Genomic DNA, 20,558 nt, shown 5'->3' on the forward strand with positions numbered 1-20,558 from the left:
CCTGTGATGAGGTGGCGACTTGTCCAGGGTGTACCCCGCCTTCCGCCTGATTGTAGCTGAGATAGGCTCCAGCGCCCCCCGCAACCCCGAAGGGATTAAGCGGTAGGAAATGGATGGATGGATGTTTTTATCATTTAGCAAAACTCAGCAAAGGTGATGCGGGTATCTTCAGACAAAAACAAAGCCTTTGTCCATGGCAACACTTCCTATAACAATCCTATGATGAAATTGGTCTTGGTTCGGCCATCAAAAAAGTTACTTTGCATTTAGGCAGACATTTATTTGGGGGTTTTGTGTGTGTGTGTGTGTGTGTGTGTGTGTGTGTGTGTGTGTGTGTGTGTGTGTGTGTGTGTGTGTGTGTGTGTGTCAGGCCTGGAATTTTGTTATTTTAGAGACAAGGCAACTTGGCGTCAACTTTTAGAGGGCACAAAGACTAAATGTCAGGACAGGAAGGCTATGAAATATAACGGTCATAATTAATGTACTTAAAGGTTAATGGATTATTACATTTTTAATATGCTTTACTTTCAATAAATACATGAAGTTGTTTATTTTACAGAATTGTTCATTTGTCAATATATAAAATCCATATAATAAATAATCTTGAAAAAAAAAAAGAAAACAGTAAATGAACACAACAGCTCAAGTAAAGACCATGCTCTGCCTTCTTCTGCCTTTGGGACTTCCCTTAACCTATGCTGTCCAAAGCAAACAGCATTAATTTACCGGTAACTGTTCTACAGAGACAAAGAGGATCAAATGCCATATTAAACTATTATTTAGCTCTGGTTTAACCCATTAACAACTGGGCAAGTGTTTGCCATTTTAGATTTTGCTTCTCATGAAAAATGCAGATATAAAATCTCACAATGTCACTTTGTGCCCCACTACAAACTTGTACACCAGCTATTTTTGAACATTAAAATTAAAGTATTTTAAAGACTTCAAGAATCATATCAATTTTTAACAAACTCATCATCTTCTGAACAATTACAGGTAGGGGAATTTTTGCCCGTGTGTGTATGTTGGTGTTTTTTTCTATTGTACACACAAATCCCATGATTGTTGTTTAAAAAACACAAATTTACATGCACTTCTGCAATTGATGTGACCTCATGTTTGTGTTGCATTTTTTCAGCAGTGTGAGAGGCAGAGGGCAATGATTTTGGACCTGGGCATTGAGACCCAGCATGTGGAGATTGTAAACCTTTGCCACATTGAAGATGACAAAAGCACAGCAGAAGATATGCCCAGCTCCCTTATAAACGCCAATGAAAATAGGTGTGTATGAGTTTTTTTTGTCTTTATGCTTGACCTCAATACATGTGACTGAAGTAGAAACTCTCAGTTTTTACCATTTAGGAATTATGGCCTGTTTATTCAGACTTCCCTAAATTTAAATAATAGAACCATAATTATTTTAAAGTGGTGAAAAATAATTTGCATTTATTGCCTGATGTTAAAGTCTGGTGTCAAGTACATCATCAACCTATTCCTTAAGGCATCTTCAGTTGCTGTCTGTTTGTGATTTTTCCAATTAAATTTTGTGTAAAAAAAACTACAAAACATTGCGTTGAGATCCAGCCTGAGTTTTGTTGAGTTTTTTTCATAATAAGTGACACCTTCAGTTGATAAAGAACATTGACAGCAGCAAGCTACATGCTTGTATATACTTATACAAATGATGAGAGATTGGTCAAAGCCTATACATGCAAGAAGGATCTGATTTAGTCTATGTGCACTATTGTTTGTATGCGCTTTGAGAGCAATTCTCAATCGGTTTTAATGCAATAATTTGTGAAGGTACTGAGAAAAATATTTTCCTGTCGAATATAGGTTCCAGAGTCCTGATCCACAGACGCCAAGCCCCGAGCGAAAAGGGGAGGCAGATGTGATGCAACAAACCATCAGAGAGGAGAAGCTAGATACAAGCCAAGAATCCTACAAGCAGATAACAGCAGATGACAAGAAACACAACAATAACAATTTGTTAGCTTGTAAGTGATTACAACATTCCGTTGCACCTGCACATTGCTAGGCCTGATTCATAAGTAGTTTTAAGGAATTGTCCCAAGTTTGTTCTTTCAAAGCCTCTTAAGAAGCAAATTCTATACAGTGGAACCTCAATTTACAACCTTAGTGGGTTCTTGAACAGGGTTCATAATTAGAAAAGTTTGTACCGGTATATTGAAGCAGATTTCTCCCCCAAAAATAACAATGTAAACATGAATAATGGTTCCAGCCTAGACAAAAGTCCTTATTTTAGTAAAGGTTTGTATACTTTGAACACAATATAAAGCACTATACAGTAGTGTATATCAAACAAACATAACAAAAGGGTGATGGATCAATTTTCTATTTAATAACAAAGTAAAAACTAGCTTAACTGTTTCTCCGCCCTGCTGACACGCACACACACTGTCTTTAATCCTGTGTTGCTCTCAGTTTGAATTCACAAAACTCATTTGACAGCCAGGTCTCTATAATGATTAGGAAGAAAAAATACAATCCACTTTACCTTGTCAGTTAATGTTCTTGGCATGCAGCGGGAAGGGAGGGAGAGAGGGGAGAAGGCAGTGTTGACTGCGCTTCGGATAATTCCTGAATGTTTTAAAACACACATCGCTCATCCATGGCTTTTTTTTTTTACTTATATTATATTTATATTAGCTAAATGTTGAAAAAGGGCAAAAAATAATATTTCAAAAGCACACAAGCACAGTAGCTAACGTCAGCACTGCTCTGTTGACTGAATGAGCACTGGAGATCGATCAGCCCACCTACAATGCATGTGCTGCCGGGCACAAAATGGCTGTGCTGCAGGCACACAACAAGTGGATGAAATGTTCGTACACAGAGAAAAGCTTCGTACACCAAAGCTTTTTTTTTTTTTTTTAAATCAAAAAGTTTGTACAATCGGGTTCGTAAATCGAGGTTCCACACTAATTCTAACTTGCATCATCAGGTTTGTGTTAAATTCCAAATTCTAATTCAATTCCATGAATTTGAATTAAGGTTGCAAACAGGAAGTAGAATTGCAATTGCAATTTAAATTGATGGAAGTAGAATTGAAATTCCCTTTTGATAATTTTGGTGTGTTTCTGAAAATAGATTGTTTGTTTTTATATAAACTTTTAGAAAGGTTGATTGATTCCTACCTTGTTCTCCAACTTACAGCACCAATGTACACCATGGTAAGCAATGACACGTGAGTGCCCACCTTGACGTCCACGGCGCCGTCCCATAGAGTCCAAATGTAGCAAGTTTCCAGCAGTATGACGACATCATGCCCACAAGGAAAATGAACATTTCCAGCACACTTTTCAAAACACAAATCATTTAATGCATATTCATATCCTGTTATATTCCAAAACATTTTTTTATATAAAGTAGGATGTGTTTACATATCTACATATTTATAAACATGCATAAATGTACACATACTCAGTCATATACACAGTATGTACACGTGTATATACAGTATCAGTATATGTACACTCACACACATACAGTTTATCATATATATGACTGACTGTGTGTGTACATATATGTACATTCAGTATATATGTATGTGCAAAATATGTACTGTATAAATGTATATACAATAGATATGTACTGTAAATGTGTGCATACATGTGTACATATGTATGTGGAGTTACAGGTGAAGAAGGTCTGCTTGGATGTAGCTCAGCTTCTCACAGCTGAAGTTTTTCTAACGAGCTCTTTAGTCAACACTGAATCAACAATATTGATTGCAGCCAAGTAGTATGTTCCATTTCTCATGTTATGTTAAGTTTTCATTGAAAAATATGAAGTACAAGGGTACAAGCAATGTTGAAGTACAAAACCGGAACCAGTGAAGTTGGCACGTTGTGTAAATCGTAAATAAAAACCGAATACAATAATTTGCAAATCCTTTTCAACGTATATTCAATTGAATACACTGCAAAGACAAGATATTTAATGTTCAAATTGAGAAACTTAATTTTTTTTTGCGAATAATCATTAACTTAAAATTTAATGGCAGTAACACATTGCAAAAAAATTGGCAGAGGGGCATTTTTACCACTGTGTTACATGGCCTTTCCTTTTAACAACACTCAGTAAATGTTTGGGAACTGAGGAGACACATTTTTGAAGCTTTCCTTGTGAAATTATTTCCCATTCTTCCTCGATGTACAGCTTAAGTTGTTCAACAGTCCGGGGTTTCCGTTGTCGTATTTTAGGCTTCATAATGCGCCACAAATTTTTGATGGGAGACAGGTCTGGACTACAGGCAGGCCAGTCTAGTACCCGCACTCTTTTACTACAAAGCCACGCTGTTGTAACACATGCAGAATGGGGCTTGGCATTGTCTTGCTGAAATAAGCAGGGGCGTCCATGAAAAAGACGTTGCTTGGATGGCAACATATGTTGCTCCAAAACCTGTATGTACCTTTCAGCATTAATAATGCATTCACAGATGTGCAAGTTACCCATGCCTTGGGCACTAATACACCCCCATACCATCACAGATGCTGGCTTTTGAACTTTGCGCCTATAATAGTCTGGATGGTTCTTTTCTTCTTTGGTCCGGAGGACACGACGTCCACAGTTTCCAAAAACGATTTGAAATGTGGAATTGTCAGACCACAGAACACTTTGCATCAGTCCACCTTAGATGAGCTCGGGCCCAGCGAAGCCGGCGGCGTTTCTGAGTGTTGTTGGTAAATGGCTTCTGCTTTGCATAGTAGTTTTAACTTGCACTTACACATGTAGCGACGAACTGTAGTTACTGACAGTGGTTTTCTGAAGTGTTCCTGAGCCGGTTTTAGGGATCGAAGGTCACAGGCATTCAATGTTGGTTTTCGGCCTTGCCGCTTACGTGCAGTGATTTCTCCAGATTCTGTGAACCTGATGATATTACATACCGTTAATCTCCAAATTCCTTGCAATAGCTGGTTGAGAAATGTTGTTCTTAAATTGCCAATTTCCTCACGCATTTGTTCACAAAGTGGTGACCCTTGCCCCATCCTTGTTTGAATGACTGAGCATTTCATGGAAGCTGCTTTTATACCCAATCATGGCACCCACCGGTTCTTGATTAGCCTGTTGACCTGTGGGATGTTCCAAATAAGTGTTTGATGAGCATTTCTCAACTTTCTCAGTCTTTTTTGCCACTTGTGCCAGCTTTTTTGAAACATGTTGCAGGCATCAAATTCCAAATGAGCTAATATTTGCAAAAAGTAACAAAGTTTACCAGTTCAAACGTTAAGTATCTTGTATTTGCAGTCTATTCAACTGAATATAGGTTGAAAAGGAATTGTAAATAATTGTATTCTGTTTTTATTTACGCTTTACACAAAGTGCCAACTTCACTGGTTTTGGGTTTTGTAATATGAAAGATATATTTTGCTTTGTGTTTTGCAAATGCACTGCGATACTTCAAGTTGCGGTGCTGTCAGCCTGCTTGTCACGAAAGTCGCCAAAGTGGTGGCATCAATAACACAATGCAGTATAGAAAGAGTATGTTTAATGATGCACATCAGTGAAAGACAAAAAAAATGCTTAGCTACATTAGTTTATATGAAGGAGTATTCATGCCACAGGGAAACCAAAACAGAATAGAAAAAATAACAAGTTGGAATCTTACAAGTTAATTTTATGAGAGTAAGTTTTAATTTAGTTTAAATAAAATTTCCATCCAGCTTCTTCCGCTTATCCGAGGTTGGGTCGCGGGGGCAGCAGCCTAAGCAGAGAAGCCCAGACTTCCCTCTCCCCAGCCACTTTTTCCAGCTCCTCCCAGGAGATCACGAGGCGTTCCCAGGCCAGCTGGGAGATATAGTCTTTCCACCGTGTCCTGAGTCTTCCCTGTGGCCTCCTACCGGTCAGACGTGCCTTAAACACCTCCCCAGGGAGGCGTCCTGGGGACATTCTGACCAGATGCCCAAACCACCTCATTTGGCTCCTCTCTATGTGGAGGAGCAGCGGCTTTACTTTGAGCTCTTCGCGAATGACAGAGCTTCTCGCCCTATCTCCCGCCACCTGACGGAGGAAACTAATTTCGGCCTCTTGTACCCGTGATCTTGTCCTTTCGGTCATAACCCAAAGCTCATGACCATAGGTGAGGATGGGAACGTAGATAGACTGGTACATTGAGAGCTTTGCCTTCCGGTTCAGCTCCTTCTTCACCACGACGGATCGACACAGGGTCCGTATCACTGCAGACACCGTGTCTCCCAATCCACTCTTCCCTCACTCGTGAACAAGACTCCGAGTTACTTTAACTCCTTCACTTGCCAAAAAACATAATCCCCCAAAATGATTTCTTATTTGTTTTGAAATATAATTTTAAGAAAAAAAACTATTTCTTAAAAACATAATCTCATGAAAAATCAGTTTTATAGTTTTACGGATTTTATTTTTATTTCAAACATAATCTCTCAAAAAACGTAATCTCATAGGATTCTTTTTTTGTTAAAGACATTCCAAAAAAAAATTTTTTTTAACATAATTTAACTCCTCCTTCAAAACAATTTAGGACATAATTTCACACAAAAAAGCTTTTGTTTGACACAATCTTCCAAACAACTGAATCTCATGAAAAAATAGACTTTTTTCAATATATAATTTTACTGAAAAACATTTCTTAAAACATCTCACAGAAAAAATACTTTTCAAGACATCTCTTTAAAAACTTTTTTTTTTAAAACACTACGTCTCTAAAACAAATATTTAAACATAACCTTACCCCAAAAAACATTTTAATGTAAAAATGTGTTTTAAAAAAACCCTTAATCTTATAAAAATATTTTTTCATTTTAAACCATATTATAACCCAAAAAGGCTTTTGTTTTCCTGGATGATTTTATTCCTACTTTATTTTTGTCACTTGCTTGATGTCTGTTGCAAGGTGAGAGTTTGTCATTTTGGATAAGTTTTCATTGTAGCAGGTGGAGCGTCAGAAAACAGCACATGTATGAAGCAATAAGTAGGACTTGAGGACGTACAAGACATGTAAGAGATGTAAAAACTGTACAAAATGAACATTTGTGTACACAATAAAAAGGAAAAAGAGCAAATATATTATAGAAATTATTAATAATGTTATTAGCTTCATATGCAAAAGGTTCATACCCCATGTGTTTTATATTGTGAAATAAATGGTGATGTTCATAAAAACTTTATTGCTTGTTGTTTTGCTTTTTGTAACCCTTAAGGATATTTTAAATATCCCAAATATGTCATAAAGTACAGCATATAAAAATCTGTTGGTGAACCTAAAAGTCAAAATTGCAATGTAGCCAACAAAAGCAAACACTATTGGGCCCTTTTCAAATCAATAGTTTTGTTCAAACAGTTGTATGTAATACAAGTGAATAATTGTATTATTTGTTTACATTGTCTTATGTTAAATTGTTTACTAATACTTTCATTGATCACAAATATAGGGAATAAGCGGTAAAAAATGGATGGATGGATGTATTGTGTTCTATGTTTTATTCTGTTTACAATCATGATTAATGAGCCACGTCAGCGATATCGCTATCTTTACCGAAAATACTGTTCCCACATCCACTTGTTATCGACCAGACACCCCGAAATTCAATATCGACCACCCCTACATTTTAATGTTTGTTGGAACACGTGGAGCAAGCAAGACGACAATGCCAAAGATCGTCTACGTTAATGATGAGCTACACTTGGCAACCTCCTTGCTCCAAACAAGACGAACGGATTTCGTCCATGAGGAAAGGCAAGTGTAAATTCAGAATTTCACCAGTTGTAAAGCCACGTTTAAAGTAATCCTCAATGTACTCGCCATTCATGTCTGAACAGGAGATCTCATGCCAAAGAGCTCCTATTGTGACTTGTGTAAAATATCTAATCATTTCGACTTTCTTGCCTCATAATTATGACTTTCTTGTCTCATAAGTATCACTTTTAATTTCAAAATTATTACTTTTTATCTCATGATTTCGATTTTTTTTATCTCATAATATCGACTTTGCATAACTATGACTTTCATATTTCGACTTTTTTAATCTTATAATTATAACTTCATAATTATTACTTTTTATCTCATATTTTTCGACTTTCTAAATCATAATTGACTTTTTATCAAAATTTTCGACTTTGCAGATCATGATTGACTTTTTATCTCATAATTTTTACTTTATATCTCATAATTATGATTTTTTTTTATCAACATTTCGATTTTTTATCTCATAATTATGACTCTTATCTAAAAATGGTTTATTTTTTTATCTAATAATTGCATTTTATCTCATTATTTCGATGTTTTTATCTCATGATTGTGCTTCTTATTTCACGATTCCGACTCATCTCATATTTATGACTATCGTGATTTTTTTCTTATATCATAATTACAAATTTTTTATTTCATAATTTTGACTTTTTAGCTCCCAATTTCGACTTTTATCTCATAATCTTGACTTTATCTTATAAGTATGACTTTTAATTTCATAATTTAAACTTTCGTATCTCATAATTATGACTATATCTCATAGTTTTTACTTATCTCATAATTTAAAGTTTTCATTTCAAAATGATTATTTATATTGTAATTATGACTTATCTCACAATTTTGAGTTTTTGATTTATAATTTCGATTTATCTCATGATTGAGCTTTTTTTAAATCTCATAATTATGAATTTTTGTCTCATTATAATTTACCATTGGGGTATTTGTTTAATGGCGGAAACGGGCTTCCATAGCTAGAGTAAGTCGTAAAAAAATGGGCACAGAGTATTCATCATTCTTTTTTTAACGATCTTGGTCCGTCAAGCGTCATGACGTCACTACAAACGATGTAGTCTCGGCTTGAATTGGAGAGTTGAGCGTCGGAAGAGAGTGGGTAGGAGGGTAACTTTTTAACTGGAATAACCCCGAAATTAATACAATTTATAATAACTGCTGGTCAAGAATGGCTCCAGTAAGTACCGAAGGAGCCAAGCAGGATTCTCAGTCACCGGTGGCCCACGACGACAAGGAAGAAGCCGCAGATACCGGCTTGGAGGAGCAGGCCGTGTCGGACCTCAAGCAGGAGCCGGGTAACAATGAAGAGGACGGCGTCGGAATGGACGCCTGTGGTGGTCGCGGGGAGGAACACGAGGGGAACACGTTGCTTCCTCACGACGACGACAAAGACACCGCTTCTCCGAGCGAAACGAGCCCCTACGGCCGAGACGACAAACTATCAGAAGCGGGGAAAAGTCCAGCCCAGGGGAGCCTGGCGAGTAGTCCCGAGTCCGCCCAAGAGGGCTCCCGGGTGCTGAGACAAGAACAAAGGGAAGGAGGGAACTCGTCTCCCTCGCCGCCGACAGAGCACACAAAGGCGGCGGAGAAACACGAGCATGGCGTGAAGAGGCGAGCCAGCGTGGAGCTCACCTCGTCGGACGGGGAGCCGCTCAGTCGGATGGATTCCGAGGACAGGTCTGTGGAAGCAGCACGGAGACTCCCCTTTATCATAGTTACCATCGGAGCTAAACAATATGCAAATTAGTCTGGTCAGATTAAAAACCTTGTGGGAAAAAGCCCTCAAACCTACACAAATGACACAATTATATACCAAGTGAAATAAAATCTAGTTATTTGCCATTTTCCTCCAGGCTTGCCACTCTGGTGTTAAATAACTAGATATGAAGATTAAATATGCTATTAAAATATGATAAACTATCCATCCATCCATCTAGTTTATAGTAAATCAATTTGGTGATTGTATGGTATCATTATTTTGATAAAGGCAGAAAAGACTGGATTGCTTAGTTGCAACCAGCAGAGGTGCTGTTACTTGAAAGCATTTGAGGTAATTTGGGAGGATAGAGAGGTCCTGGGTTCGATCTTGGGCTCGGAATCTTTCTGTGTGGAGTTTGCATGTTCTCCCTGTGACTGCGTAGGTTCCCTCCGGCTTCCTCCCACCTCCAAAGACATTCACCTGGGTATAGGTTGATTGGCAACACTAAATTGGCCCTAGTGTGAATGTTGTCTGTCTATCTGTGTTGGCCCTGTGATGAGGTGGCGACTTGTCCAGGGTGTACCCCGCCTACCGCCCTATTGTAACTGGGATAGGCTACAGCACCCCCGCCACCCCGAAAGGGACAAGCGGAAGAAAACGGATGGATGGAGTCGACACATTTTTTAAAATTAAAAGCAGTTTTGTCCCGTGCACTTCTTAACGTCCAAAAATAATGTAACGCTATTGAATGGAGACAAGTCAAACAGTGCAAGGCGGAAAACTGCTTTTCAGGCTGAAGTTTGTCCTTCTAGATCACCCACAAACTCATTGTTTGGGTTTCTGGGGCTGCCTACCTTTCAATGATAGATAGCACTCAGCAGCTGTAATATGCGGTATAAGAGCGAACTGGCGGCCACCCATCAATATGAGCTACGGACAAGTAAGACAAAAGATCCAAACGAGCCAAGTGCAAGGTAGTTATGTTGTTGACTAAGACTTGGGCTAAGGGAAAAAGAACAAAGACTGGCTATTCTTGGTAGCTCAATGGTTTGAGTAAGAGTCTTTTGTTCCAGTGGACAAGGTTTGATTCCCAGTTAGGACATACAAGGTACACATTTAACTAAATCATAATGAAATCTTGAAAAACCAGAGTGATGTTATTTCATTCCGTTAATGTTTTATTTCGTACAAAAATATATTTGTTTCCTATTCATATCACTCCGAAACATGCATAAAATCTCTTCAAACCAAGCCCCCTGTACCCAAGCCAGTTGTGTCAGCCCCACTTCTAAAATCCAAATGTTATTCCTGGGTAGATGGCTACGTGAATGATCCCGAGGGAAATTCAAACATCCGATAGCTGACATTGGTTTTACAGCTAAGTAATTGGACAGTAAATATGGCAAAAACATATATTTAACAGTACACGTACTCTGCCTGTGAATATTTTCATTTATCCAGGTATTTGTATTATCTGGGCATTGACTCTATTATAACTGGATTGTACAGATTGTTTTTGAAGACGTTTCGTCTCTTATCCGAGCAGGCTTCATCAGTTCATGCCCTAGTCTGAGGGGATGGTGCAGGATCCGCTAAAGCCTATCTAATCTTTGAGTATGAACTGATAAAGCCTGCTCTGATGAGAGGCGAAATGTCTTCTGAGAAAAACTGAACAGTCCTGTTGCGTTCTATCCAATTCCCTAACAGTACACATACTATATACACTTGTCCACACTGCTGGTCAATTCCGATTTTTTTGCCCATATGCGACCTGTATTGGATTTTTTCATGTCCGTGTGAACACTGCAATTCCGAATTGTTTATATTCGACGCAGGCCCTTTTCGCTTGTGGCTATAAATCGGATATATATATATATATATATATATGTGATGCGTCCCTCGCTCATGTCACATTCATCCGACTTGAATGTCATTAGAAAAAGTGATAATTGTGATAATTATTCGCCAAAATAAATAATTGACAACGGAGCAGAAAACAGGGTAAAATTATGTATTTGAGGAACTCATGTGGACGGCGTGGCGCAGTGGAAGAATGTGGACGGCGTGGCGCAGTGGAAGAATGGTTGTGCGCGACCCGAGGGTCCCTGGTTCAATCCCCACCTAGTACCAACCTCGTCATGTCCGTTGTGTCCTGAGCAAGACACTTCACCCTTGCTCCTGATGGGTGCTGGTTAGCGCCTTGCATGGCAGCTCCCTCCATCAGTGTGTGAATGTGTGTGTGAATGGGTAAATGTGGAAGTAGTGTCAAAGCGCTTTGAGTACCTTGAAGGTAGAAAAGCGCTATACAAGTACAACCCAAAGTACAACCCATGTGAAAGTTCTACCAATCCTGTCTCAGACTGCTTGCCCACAGACACGCTCTTCAAGCAGACATCGAAGCAAGAAATCATGTAAAACTGTGAGAGACAAAATACTTGTCTTCGTCCTTAATTTTCTACGCACAATAATTCGGTTCAGAAACTGTTGACTTTGATTGCACAAAATCCTTGAAATTGTCACAAATGTGCCAGTGGAAGCCATGTTTACTTCCGTAAATATTGCAGTGCTTGCGACGTCATGTCCACATGCGAGTCAAATTGCATTCACATTAGAAAAAAAAAAAAAATTGTCATGTAAATGGCAACTAAAAAGATTGTATTTAACAAAAAAAATCCACATTGGACATCTGACCCTGAAGTGTGAACGTTGCCTAAATCTACATGCAATAGTACACAGTAAATAACTGCATAGTATTGACTTACTCTATGTCAATTGAGGCAGAAAGGAATGCACTAATTGCCTTCTAGCAGCAGAGGCACTGTTGATTCATTATCAAGTATTGTTTTGGTCAGAAGAACAACATACACCAACTATTAAGATGAAAACACAAGTACTCGCAGTTTACCACCAGCTCTGGAGATTTTACCTTGGATGTAGGACTGATATTCTCTTTTACCACATTGGTATGTTTGTGCCTCAGTATCAGCAGCACCCTAATGGACATGGAGAGCACAGCATCAAGCGGCCGTTCCACGCCAGCCATGCTCAACAGTAATGGCGGCGGCATGGTGGGGGGCCACGGCACCGTGCCAGTGAATGGCAAGTCGAGCTACACGTGCTGTTGGGATCGCTGCCAGCTGCACTTTTCCAATAGCCCTGATTTGGCGGATCACATCCGAGCCACACATGTAGACGGCCAGCGGGGAGGAGTAAGTCTTTAATTTTTGTTGTTTCAAATTATATTGTTTGCTTTTACATACAGTATATGTATTCTGCTATAGTACTAAGGTGATATCAAAGTACCAGTAGAGTGGAAAAGCAAGTTGCCTCTATTTTGAAGCTTTTATCATATATATCTGATTTATGACACCAAAAGACTTCCGAAGTTTGCGAATAAATAGATATGATAAAAATAGTATAAATCTCACAGAGATTCCCAAGCCATTTTGAGAGTAATGAGGAAGCCAGTCACGTAGGGATGTAACTGTACAATATTATCACGGTATTAAGGCCACGGTACAATATTATTGTGGTATATGTCCAAAAAGGCTTACAAATGCCATAGTGTGTAAAATTGAATGGCAGGAATGTTTAGGATAAACACACTTATTGTAATTGAACACAAACATAACGCTAACATGTTCTAATCATATTTATTACTACAAACATAATTTTTAAGTGCAAAGAATTCTGCAGGGACATCGACTGTTTCAAGCAAATACAAAAGAAAACCCCAGCAGTTGAGTGTTTTTAAATTGACAATGTAAACATCCAGTGTAAAACAATAATGTTCACTTTAGTGTCTTTCAACTTTTACTTTCTGACAAGCGGTGTCCTCCACAGTGGACACGTTTATATCAGTCTGGAAAATGCTTATTTTCAGAAAAGTTAACTAACAATTTAACTTTTAACAATGACAATACCTCACAAAAATTATGTTTGGCTTCAAATATAATTTCTGGATGACGGTTTATGAGATGGCGACTTGTCCAGGGTGTACGCTGCTTTCCGCCCAATGCAGCCTGCCGGCGACATAGAGAGAAGCAAGCAGTAGAAAAATTAATGGATGGATTGAGGATTTATCACGTAGTTTTTCAGTTTCCTCATATTTCCAGCGTTGAACTTTTTTGGGGGTGATTACCTCCGTGCGGTGTGATGTGACCGGCTGGTTCTGTGTCGCCTTGGAAACGCTTGAGATGGAAGTGTTGCTTTGTGGAACGAAGACTCTTTTACCTCCACCAAAGAGATTATGTTATGCCAGGCTTTGTTTGTATGTTAGCAACATAACTTAAATAGTTATTTATAGATTTTGATGAAATTTTTCAGGAAATGTCTAAAAATACAATTCCTCTCATCGACTACGAACACACTTCACTTCCTGCTTACGTCGTTCCATTCCCCTACCTTGGCGCCCTGCGCTGCGCAGAGGATTCCGGGAAATGTAGTTTATTTTCAGACTCGGCCAATGCTAAAGTGGCGGAAAAAACTACTCACCAAGTTTTTGTTCGATACTGTCAGGCGTCACGGTATTATTCAAATGTATTAAAAAGCCAAACTTATGTGTTCTTGTCTTACATAAGGATTGTAAATGATAGGCAGCACATCTCATTCCAATTTTTGTGTATTTCCAATATGACTGATCTGCTAATATGGTCAGAGTGCAGAAGCCTTCCTTCAGTGACGTAGATGCTATGGCAGTGGTTCTTAACCTTGTTGGAGGTACCGAACCCCAGCAGTTTCATATGCGCATTCACCGAACCCTTCTTTAGTGAAAAATATTATTTATTTATTTTTTCAAATTCAAGACAAAGTTATGTTTTTAGTAACACTTTAGTATGGGGAACATATTCTAAGTAACAAAGACTTAATTTAGAGTTATTTGGACACTAGGGGAACATACTCTAAGTAATAAAGACTTAATTTAGAGTTATTTGGTTAGGGTTAGGGTCAGGGTTATAATAAGGCCATGCCAAATAAGGCATTAATAAGTACTTAATAATGACTAGTTAAGAGCCAATATGTTACTAATTTGCATGTTAATAAGCAACTAATTAATGGTGAATATGTTCCCCATACTAAAGTGTTACCATGTTTTTTTTACTGGTGCATAAAATGAACCGTGCATGAACATCACCTTGTTCAAACAACAAAACCAACACAGTGCATAAACTCACAACAAATTACACACCTGCAAATCAGTTAGCTGTTGCCGTATCCGTAATACGCCGATAGGGAGAAGTTTGTATTTACACGATGAGTTGGGTGTGTTTTGACCTCCGCCGAACCCCTGAGGCCGACTCACCAAACCCCTAGGGTTCGATGGAACCCAGGTTAAGAACCACTGTGCTATGGAAATTGCCCAAGATATTCGGTGCAGAATTTTCAAAATGGCCGACTGAATCTGTGGCATTTTGTGATGTTTATACAGTGTTTTCTCATACTTTGCAGATTGTGAATACAATTGGATATGGTTTAATGGATACAATGAAACACAATCATATAAAGTCAACCTGTTTTTTCGACCGTACTGGTACTTTAACAACTAAATATATGATGATTTTAAACTACGCATGTCTGCAAATAATGACTATTTGTGTCCGCTGCGTACTCCACACAGGTGTTTGTGTGTCTTTGGAAGGGATGTAAGGTGTATAACACGCCATCCACCAGTCAAAGCTGGCTGCAGAGACACATGCTGACGCACAGCGGCGACAAACCCTTCAAGGTGACACACAATTCCCAGATGAAAGAGATGGACACCACTGCTTAATTTGGCCTGCTCCTCTGAATCTTGTGTGTGTGTGTGTGTGTGTGTGTGTGTGTGTGTGTGTGTGTGTGTGTGTGTGTGTGTGTGTGTGTGTATGTGTGTGTATATGCAGTGTGTTGTTGGTGGCTGCAATGCCACATTTGCCTCTCAGGGTGGGCTGGCACGTCACGTTCCCACTCATTTCAGCTCGCAAAGTTCATCCAAGGTTTCCAGTCATGGCAAAGTGAAGGAGGAGTCTCCATCAAAGGCTGGCCTCAACAAGAGAAGAAAGCTCAAAAACAAACATCGACGCTCACTCCGTATGTACTTGTGGAGCTTCTTTTTTTCTTTTCTTTTTTTGCATTTTCATTATATTATGTTTAACCTTGCCCTACATTTACATGTCATCACTTACTGTTTGCAACTTTCTTTTATGCTGTCTTGTTTCAATCCATTATGCAAGGGGGCAGCATAAGAACTGTCAGGATGAACAATTACACGGATTATAGACAAATGCTATACTTATGTAAGAATTGGCAGTTTGTAGCTTAATCAACCTTTTCTAACCATGCTTAAACATAGTACAGAGCACTCGCACATATCAAACCATCTGGAATATAGCCACTAAATTGCAGCATTGGAACATGGCGTACCCACACGAGTCCACCTCAACCGAGCCAGATTTGGGTGAAATTGTCCTCAAGCTTTTGTATGCCTTACATTACACTGCAAATTTTCTTGATTTTTTTGGTTTACTACCAGTTGATCCATTTGTATAGTACAAAGCTGCGTTGTCTTTGGTAAATGGTGCAGAGACGATTGTGTTAATTATGACACAACTATCTTGTGTCAAAGTCAAGTGGAGGCTTTCGTACTTAATGGATTGTTTGTAGTCTTTTTATCTATATTATACACTAATGATTTGTGTGTAGTGTGTATTGGGGTGTCAGTCTCTGTCCCAGGTCCTGTCCACACAGGAACGTTTTTAGGTGGGAACAGTAGGTTATTGCATGAAATGTTTTTCCCCAGAGTGGGAAAGTCTGATAACGGCACCTGTTATCGTGTGGACAAGCAAACCACTACTTTTTGATAACATCGTCGTGTTGTCACGTGACCATAAATAAAAGAGAGGACTGCACGCAATAGCTGCTATCAACAACAATGGTGAACAAGAAAGCAGTGTTTGTGCTGCAGTTACTGCTATTAGCTTTATTGCAACAAAACCTCATCAACAGCTACAGTATCAACTAGAAGTGCAGCACAGGCGCATAAAAAATTTATAATAATAATAATACATCATATTCTTAAAAATACCACCACATTGTCAAGCTAGAAGGAGTGCATCAAAACTAGCATTAGCATGTAGCATAAAGCTCCAAACGAGCTTCTCCTCTCCAAGATTGTAAGCCTGATCAAACCAACCTGCAAAAGTATGCCTTGTAATTTGAAAAATAACAAAACCCAAACCTTCTTGTGTGGACAGGGCCCCAATCTAGTTCTTGAAATGCGGAACATCACCTCAGGACACGTACTGGTTGGCCAGTTCAAAGTCTGAGTAGATTGAGTGGCACTCATCTCAACCTCCAGTCCTTGCAATGGAACCAAACTCCCAGAAAGTGTCTGGACTTGGTTCCACTCTGGTGTTTCTGCTAGGGAAAGACGTTGAGTAGGTGTCCGCCTTATAATAGTTCCTCCGCTGCTCTTTTGTTGGAGTCATTCCTGATCATTGAGAAATTCACTTTCATGCGCCTTTGGGTCGGGGAAATTGTCCTACCTGTTGAACTGCAGCTCAGAATACCCATTTTGGAGTCTCTCATAGAGGTGGTGGCATAATTCTGCTGAAACTTTAATGGCCACGTCGGTCACAGCGTAGAACGTGGAGTGGTGTGATCAAGAAGAGCGGCCTCCTTGGTCTTATTTTATTGGATGTCTGTGCTAATCAGTCCGCCCCTTAAAGCCAGGTGACAAAACTGAACGTATACAATACAAAACAAAGTATACACCATGTAATATCTGATACATTTGTTTAAGGAAAAGAGGATGATTGTTTTGTTTGTTTTCAGCCCGACCTCATGACTTCTTTGACGCCCAAACCATGGATGCCATCCGCCATCGAGCTATATGTCTTAACTTGGCAACACACATTGAGAGCCTTGGCAATGGACACAGCGTGGTGTTCCACAGCACGGTACACCCACACACTCACCAACTAATAGTAGTTTACTAAACTTTTAAACACTAACTGCCCTGGTGTGGTGTCATGATACATTATGTAGATATGTGTAGTGTCGGCCCCAAGCCCAAAAAAGAGGAGTGTTGCATCAGGTAGGGCATTTGAGTCAAATATTTACACCAGGGGTGCCCATTACGTTGATCGCAAGCTCCCGGTCGGTTGCGAAAGGTGTGTCAGTCGATCGCCAGCCTGGCATAAAAAAAAAAATAGTCCTACAAATTACCGCTCATCAATTTTCACTATGATGTCACTTCTGACATTCGCGGCACCCAAGGATTTTGTGAGATGACGCTGGCTGCTGCGAGCTATACGACAGAAGGCGAGAAACACTTTTTTTAAATTTCAACAGACTCGCGTGCTGTACATGGCGTCAAAAGCTTAAAGACCGACCGCACAGTTCCTTTCTTCACAATAAAAGTACTGCTCCATCCTGCCTGCGCTAACAAAATAAGAGTCTCAGAAAGATAGCGCACACAAGCTAGCAAGCTCCGGAGTTTGCCGTCAATGTATTTCTTGTAAAGTGTTTAAAAACGAGTATGGAAGCTAGACAAATAAGATGCAAAAAACCAACCACTTTCATGTGGTATTGGACAGAAAAGAGGACTTTTTTTCCTACTCTACAATGTAAATTAGAAAATTTGTATATATATATATATATATATATATATATATATATAATACAAATGTTCGTGTTTTTCATACCTACCATTGTTCTTTGTTTAACTAATTTCACTTGATTAAGCCTATTCTAACCTTCCACACTGCAAAATAATAAAAGTATGTATGCTTCCTTCTGATTTTGGATCAACATCAAAGCTCAAGTAGTGGTATCATGTTGGAAGTGGAAAAAGTTATATCAGGACAATTTAACGAACATTGACAACTTGTTCAGTATTTACTGTCTGTGGCTGCAATATACTGTACTTATGTGGCATGTCCACCATGTGTGTGTTTTCAGGTAATGGCAAGGAGGAAAGAAGAATCTGGCAAAGTGAAAGTTCTGTTGCACTGGACACCTGAGGACATGTACGTTTGTTGTCTTTGTGGCATCAATAGCTGAGTAAGGACTTGGTCTTTGTAACTGGTAGACGTCGGCCCAAGTCCAGCTGTGGACACAATGAAATGGCAAATAGATGTTCAAGTGACACTATTCTACTTCCTAGTAGGGATGGGAAACGAAAACCGGTTCTTGTTCAGAACCGGTACCCAGTTTATCAATTACTTGGAATCGCTTGACATTTTTTCAAGCGGTTCCCTCAATGATACCAGGTTGGAAATGACTTTGTTACGCCATGTGCATAGTGACATCAGACAGTAAAAGGGCGGTGCCCGGGCGGAACAAACGCTCTAAAGTCTGGCTATATTTTATTTTAAAAAAAAGATTGCAACAGCGCTACTTGTAATAATTGCAAGATTGGTATTTCATCAAGAGGAGGACATGCTGAAACATTTGAACACACAGCATGCAATAAATACCATAAATGAATGTCGCGTTCAGAATACGTTGATCTTATCACATCAGCAGTAACGCTAACACGTACTAACTCACTGGCTATCATGATAGCCCCATTATTTTTGTTAAATTGAAATGAATGCCTTCTCATTTAGATGAGCATGATAAGAGACAGATTTTGACTGGCTCAGAGGAGTGCAGTAAGTACTATCTCCAGTTCATGTATGCCGCCCGGCGCTATAACGTCTGCTTTTACCGCGGCGGGGAAGGTACACACAGGACAGACAAGGAGTGAATAAGTTTGTAGTCAAAAACTGGAGCCCATTTGCCACGCGAGGTGAATGTTCAATTGTAGGCTGAGAAAAGTTGCATGTTTTCCTTCAACCACATTTTCACTCAGACATTTCCAGTATACAGTACAAGTGAAACTCATAAAATTGGAATATCGTGTAAAAGTCCATTAGTGTCAGCATTTCACCTTCAAATGTGAAACTAATATGTGATATAAATGTATGCAGAGGGAGATATGTCAAGTGATTAGCTATTCTAACTTTGTGATCATAGTCTACAGTTTTTGAAGACCCTACATGCGTGCAATGTGTGGTGTGCAACACAATATCTGTTGCACACTGTAAAGTCAAGTTCCTTCCGTGGCGCACGGAGGGTTTGAGGTTAGCATGTCTGCTACAGTGACGTGCGGGGAGGTTCACAGGTGGTGAGGTTTCTTTGGAGTCTGATTTACACAATCCTTTTTGCTTTTTTTTTTAGCAGAAATGTTTGTTGGATCAGCAGAGTAATGCTTTTCGTGTGTTTTCCTTAATTACACATACTTTCCAAGAAATATCCCCTTTTTAAATGTTGAATACATTACACAGGCAGGAGTTAGTCATAGTATGTGATAAATATTCATGAGTATTGATTAATAACTGTATTTTTATCAGACTTCCAGATGTTTGGGTGAATGAGAGCGACCGACAGCAGCAGAAGACCAAGATTGTGCATCTGTCCAAGCTACCGACCGATACAGCTGTACTTCTGGACCCTAATATTTGCAGGTGCGCACATTCATCTGCATGAGACAGAATTGTACTCCAAGTACTTAATTTTAATGTTAAAACTGTCACTCTTCTTTTATTTTCACACAGGATGATCTTTTGAGCGGTTCCAAATAATTGATGTCAGTTCTGAAATCAAACCATTGACGAAGAAGTTGGTCTTTCACCTTCTTGTTCTCTGTTAGGTGACGCTCTCGGAGTTTAGGGACGTGTTTCCATGGTTGATGAAGCCATGTCTATTAGGTGCTTATTAACAACAGATAACTAGGGAGATGTTTACTGGAACTAGAAAACTACAGAGTAATAGTAGACACATTTGTAGTGAGAAGCCGTCTTTGTAAATACTTGAGATTTGTAATATATTTTTGTACTTCTTCATTATGAACCATAGCTGTATGTCCTTTTTCTACCAAACCTTATGACATAGTCTTTAAACAACACTGCCTATCAGTAAAACAAGTTACTGTAATTAGTGCCGTACTGTGGCAAGCTGTTAAAGAATGTGATGTTCATCGAAACCATCAAAGCAACTTGTCTATCTGCTGTATTGTTCCAAAGAGTGTGCGTGTTTGCTTAGGTACATTATAAAGTTCACAAACTGATACTTTTCAAA

The 20,558-nt window shown here is 39.1% G+C and overlaps 2 protein-coding genes across 3 annotated transcripts in view; both read left to right on the plus strand.

Annotated features, from left to right (window-relative positions):
- Window positions 1-7,038, plus strand: part of LOC133606564 (pleckstrin homology domain-containing family A member 5-like) — a 148,534-nt gene extending 141,496 nt beyond the window's left edge. For both annotated transcript variants that reach the window (XM_061960638.2, XM_061960637.2), the window contains 3 exons: window positions 1,139-1,281; window positions 1,837-1,997; window positions 3,178-7,038. In XM_061960638.2, coding sequence (XP_061816622.2) covers window positions 1,139-1,281; window positions 1,837-1,997; window positions 3,178-3,212 — 339 coding nt within the window. In that variant the 3' untranslated portion in view covers window positions 3,213-7,038. The remainder of the gene's footprint in view (window positions 1-1,138; window positions 1,282-1,836; window positions 1,998-3,177) is intronic.
- Window positions 7,039-8,767: 1,729 nt separating this feature from the next.
- Window positions 8,768-20,558, plus strand: LOC133606563 (zinc finger protein aebp2-like). The gene is made up of 8 exons (XM_061960636.2): window positions 8,768-9,436; window positions 12,439-12,667; window positions 15,076-15,183; window positions 15,338-15,524; window positions 17,268-17,392; window positions 18,396-18,463; window positions 19,832-19,945; window positions 20,036-20,558. Exons 1-8 carry the CDS (start codon window positions 8,928-8,930, stop codon window positions 20,046-20,048), a joined length of 1,353 nt encoding a protein of 450 aa, XP_061816620.1. The 5' UTR covers window positions 8,768-8,927; the 3' UTR covers window positions 20,049-20,558.

This window comes from Nerophis lumbriciformis, linkage group LG05 (genome assembly GCF_033978685.3).
Source record: "Nerophis lumbriciformis linkage group LG05, RoL_Nlum_v2.1, whole genome shotgun sequence".
Classification (NCBI taxonomy): Eukaryota; Metazoa; Chordata; class Actinopteri; order Syngnathiformes; family Syngnathidae; genus Nerophis; species Nerophis lumbriciformis.

Bases quoted from the DNA above. Each gene is read 5' to 3' on its own strand.
- LOC133606563 (XM_061960636.2), top strand. From the start codon at position 8,928: ATGGCTCCAGTAAGTACCGAAGGAGCCAAGCAGGATTCTCAGTCACCG. The intron at 15,184-15,337 runs GTGACACACAAT...GTGTATATGCAG, and splicing joins GCGGCGACAAACCCTTCAAG to TGTGTTGTTGGTGGCTGCAA. The intron at 18,464-19,831 runs GTACGTTTGTTG...TATTTTTATCAG, and splicing joins CACTGGACACCTGAGGACAT to ACTTCCAGATGTTTGGGTGA.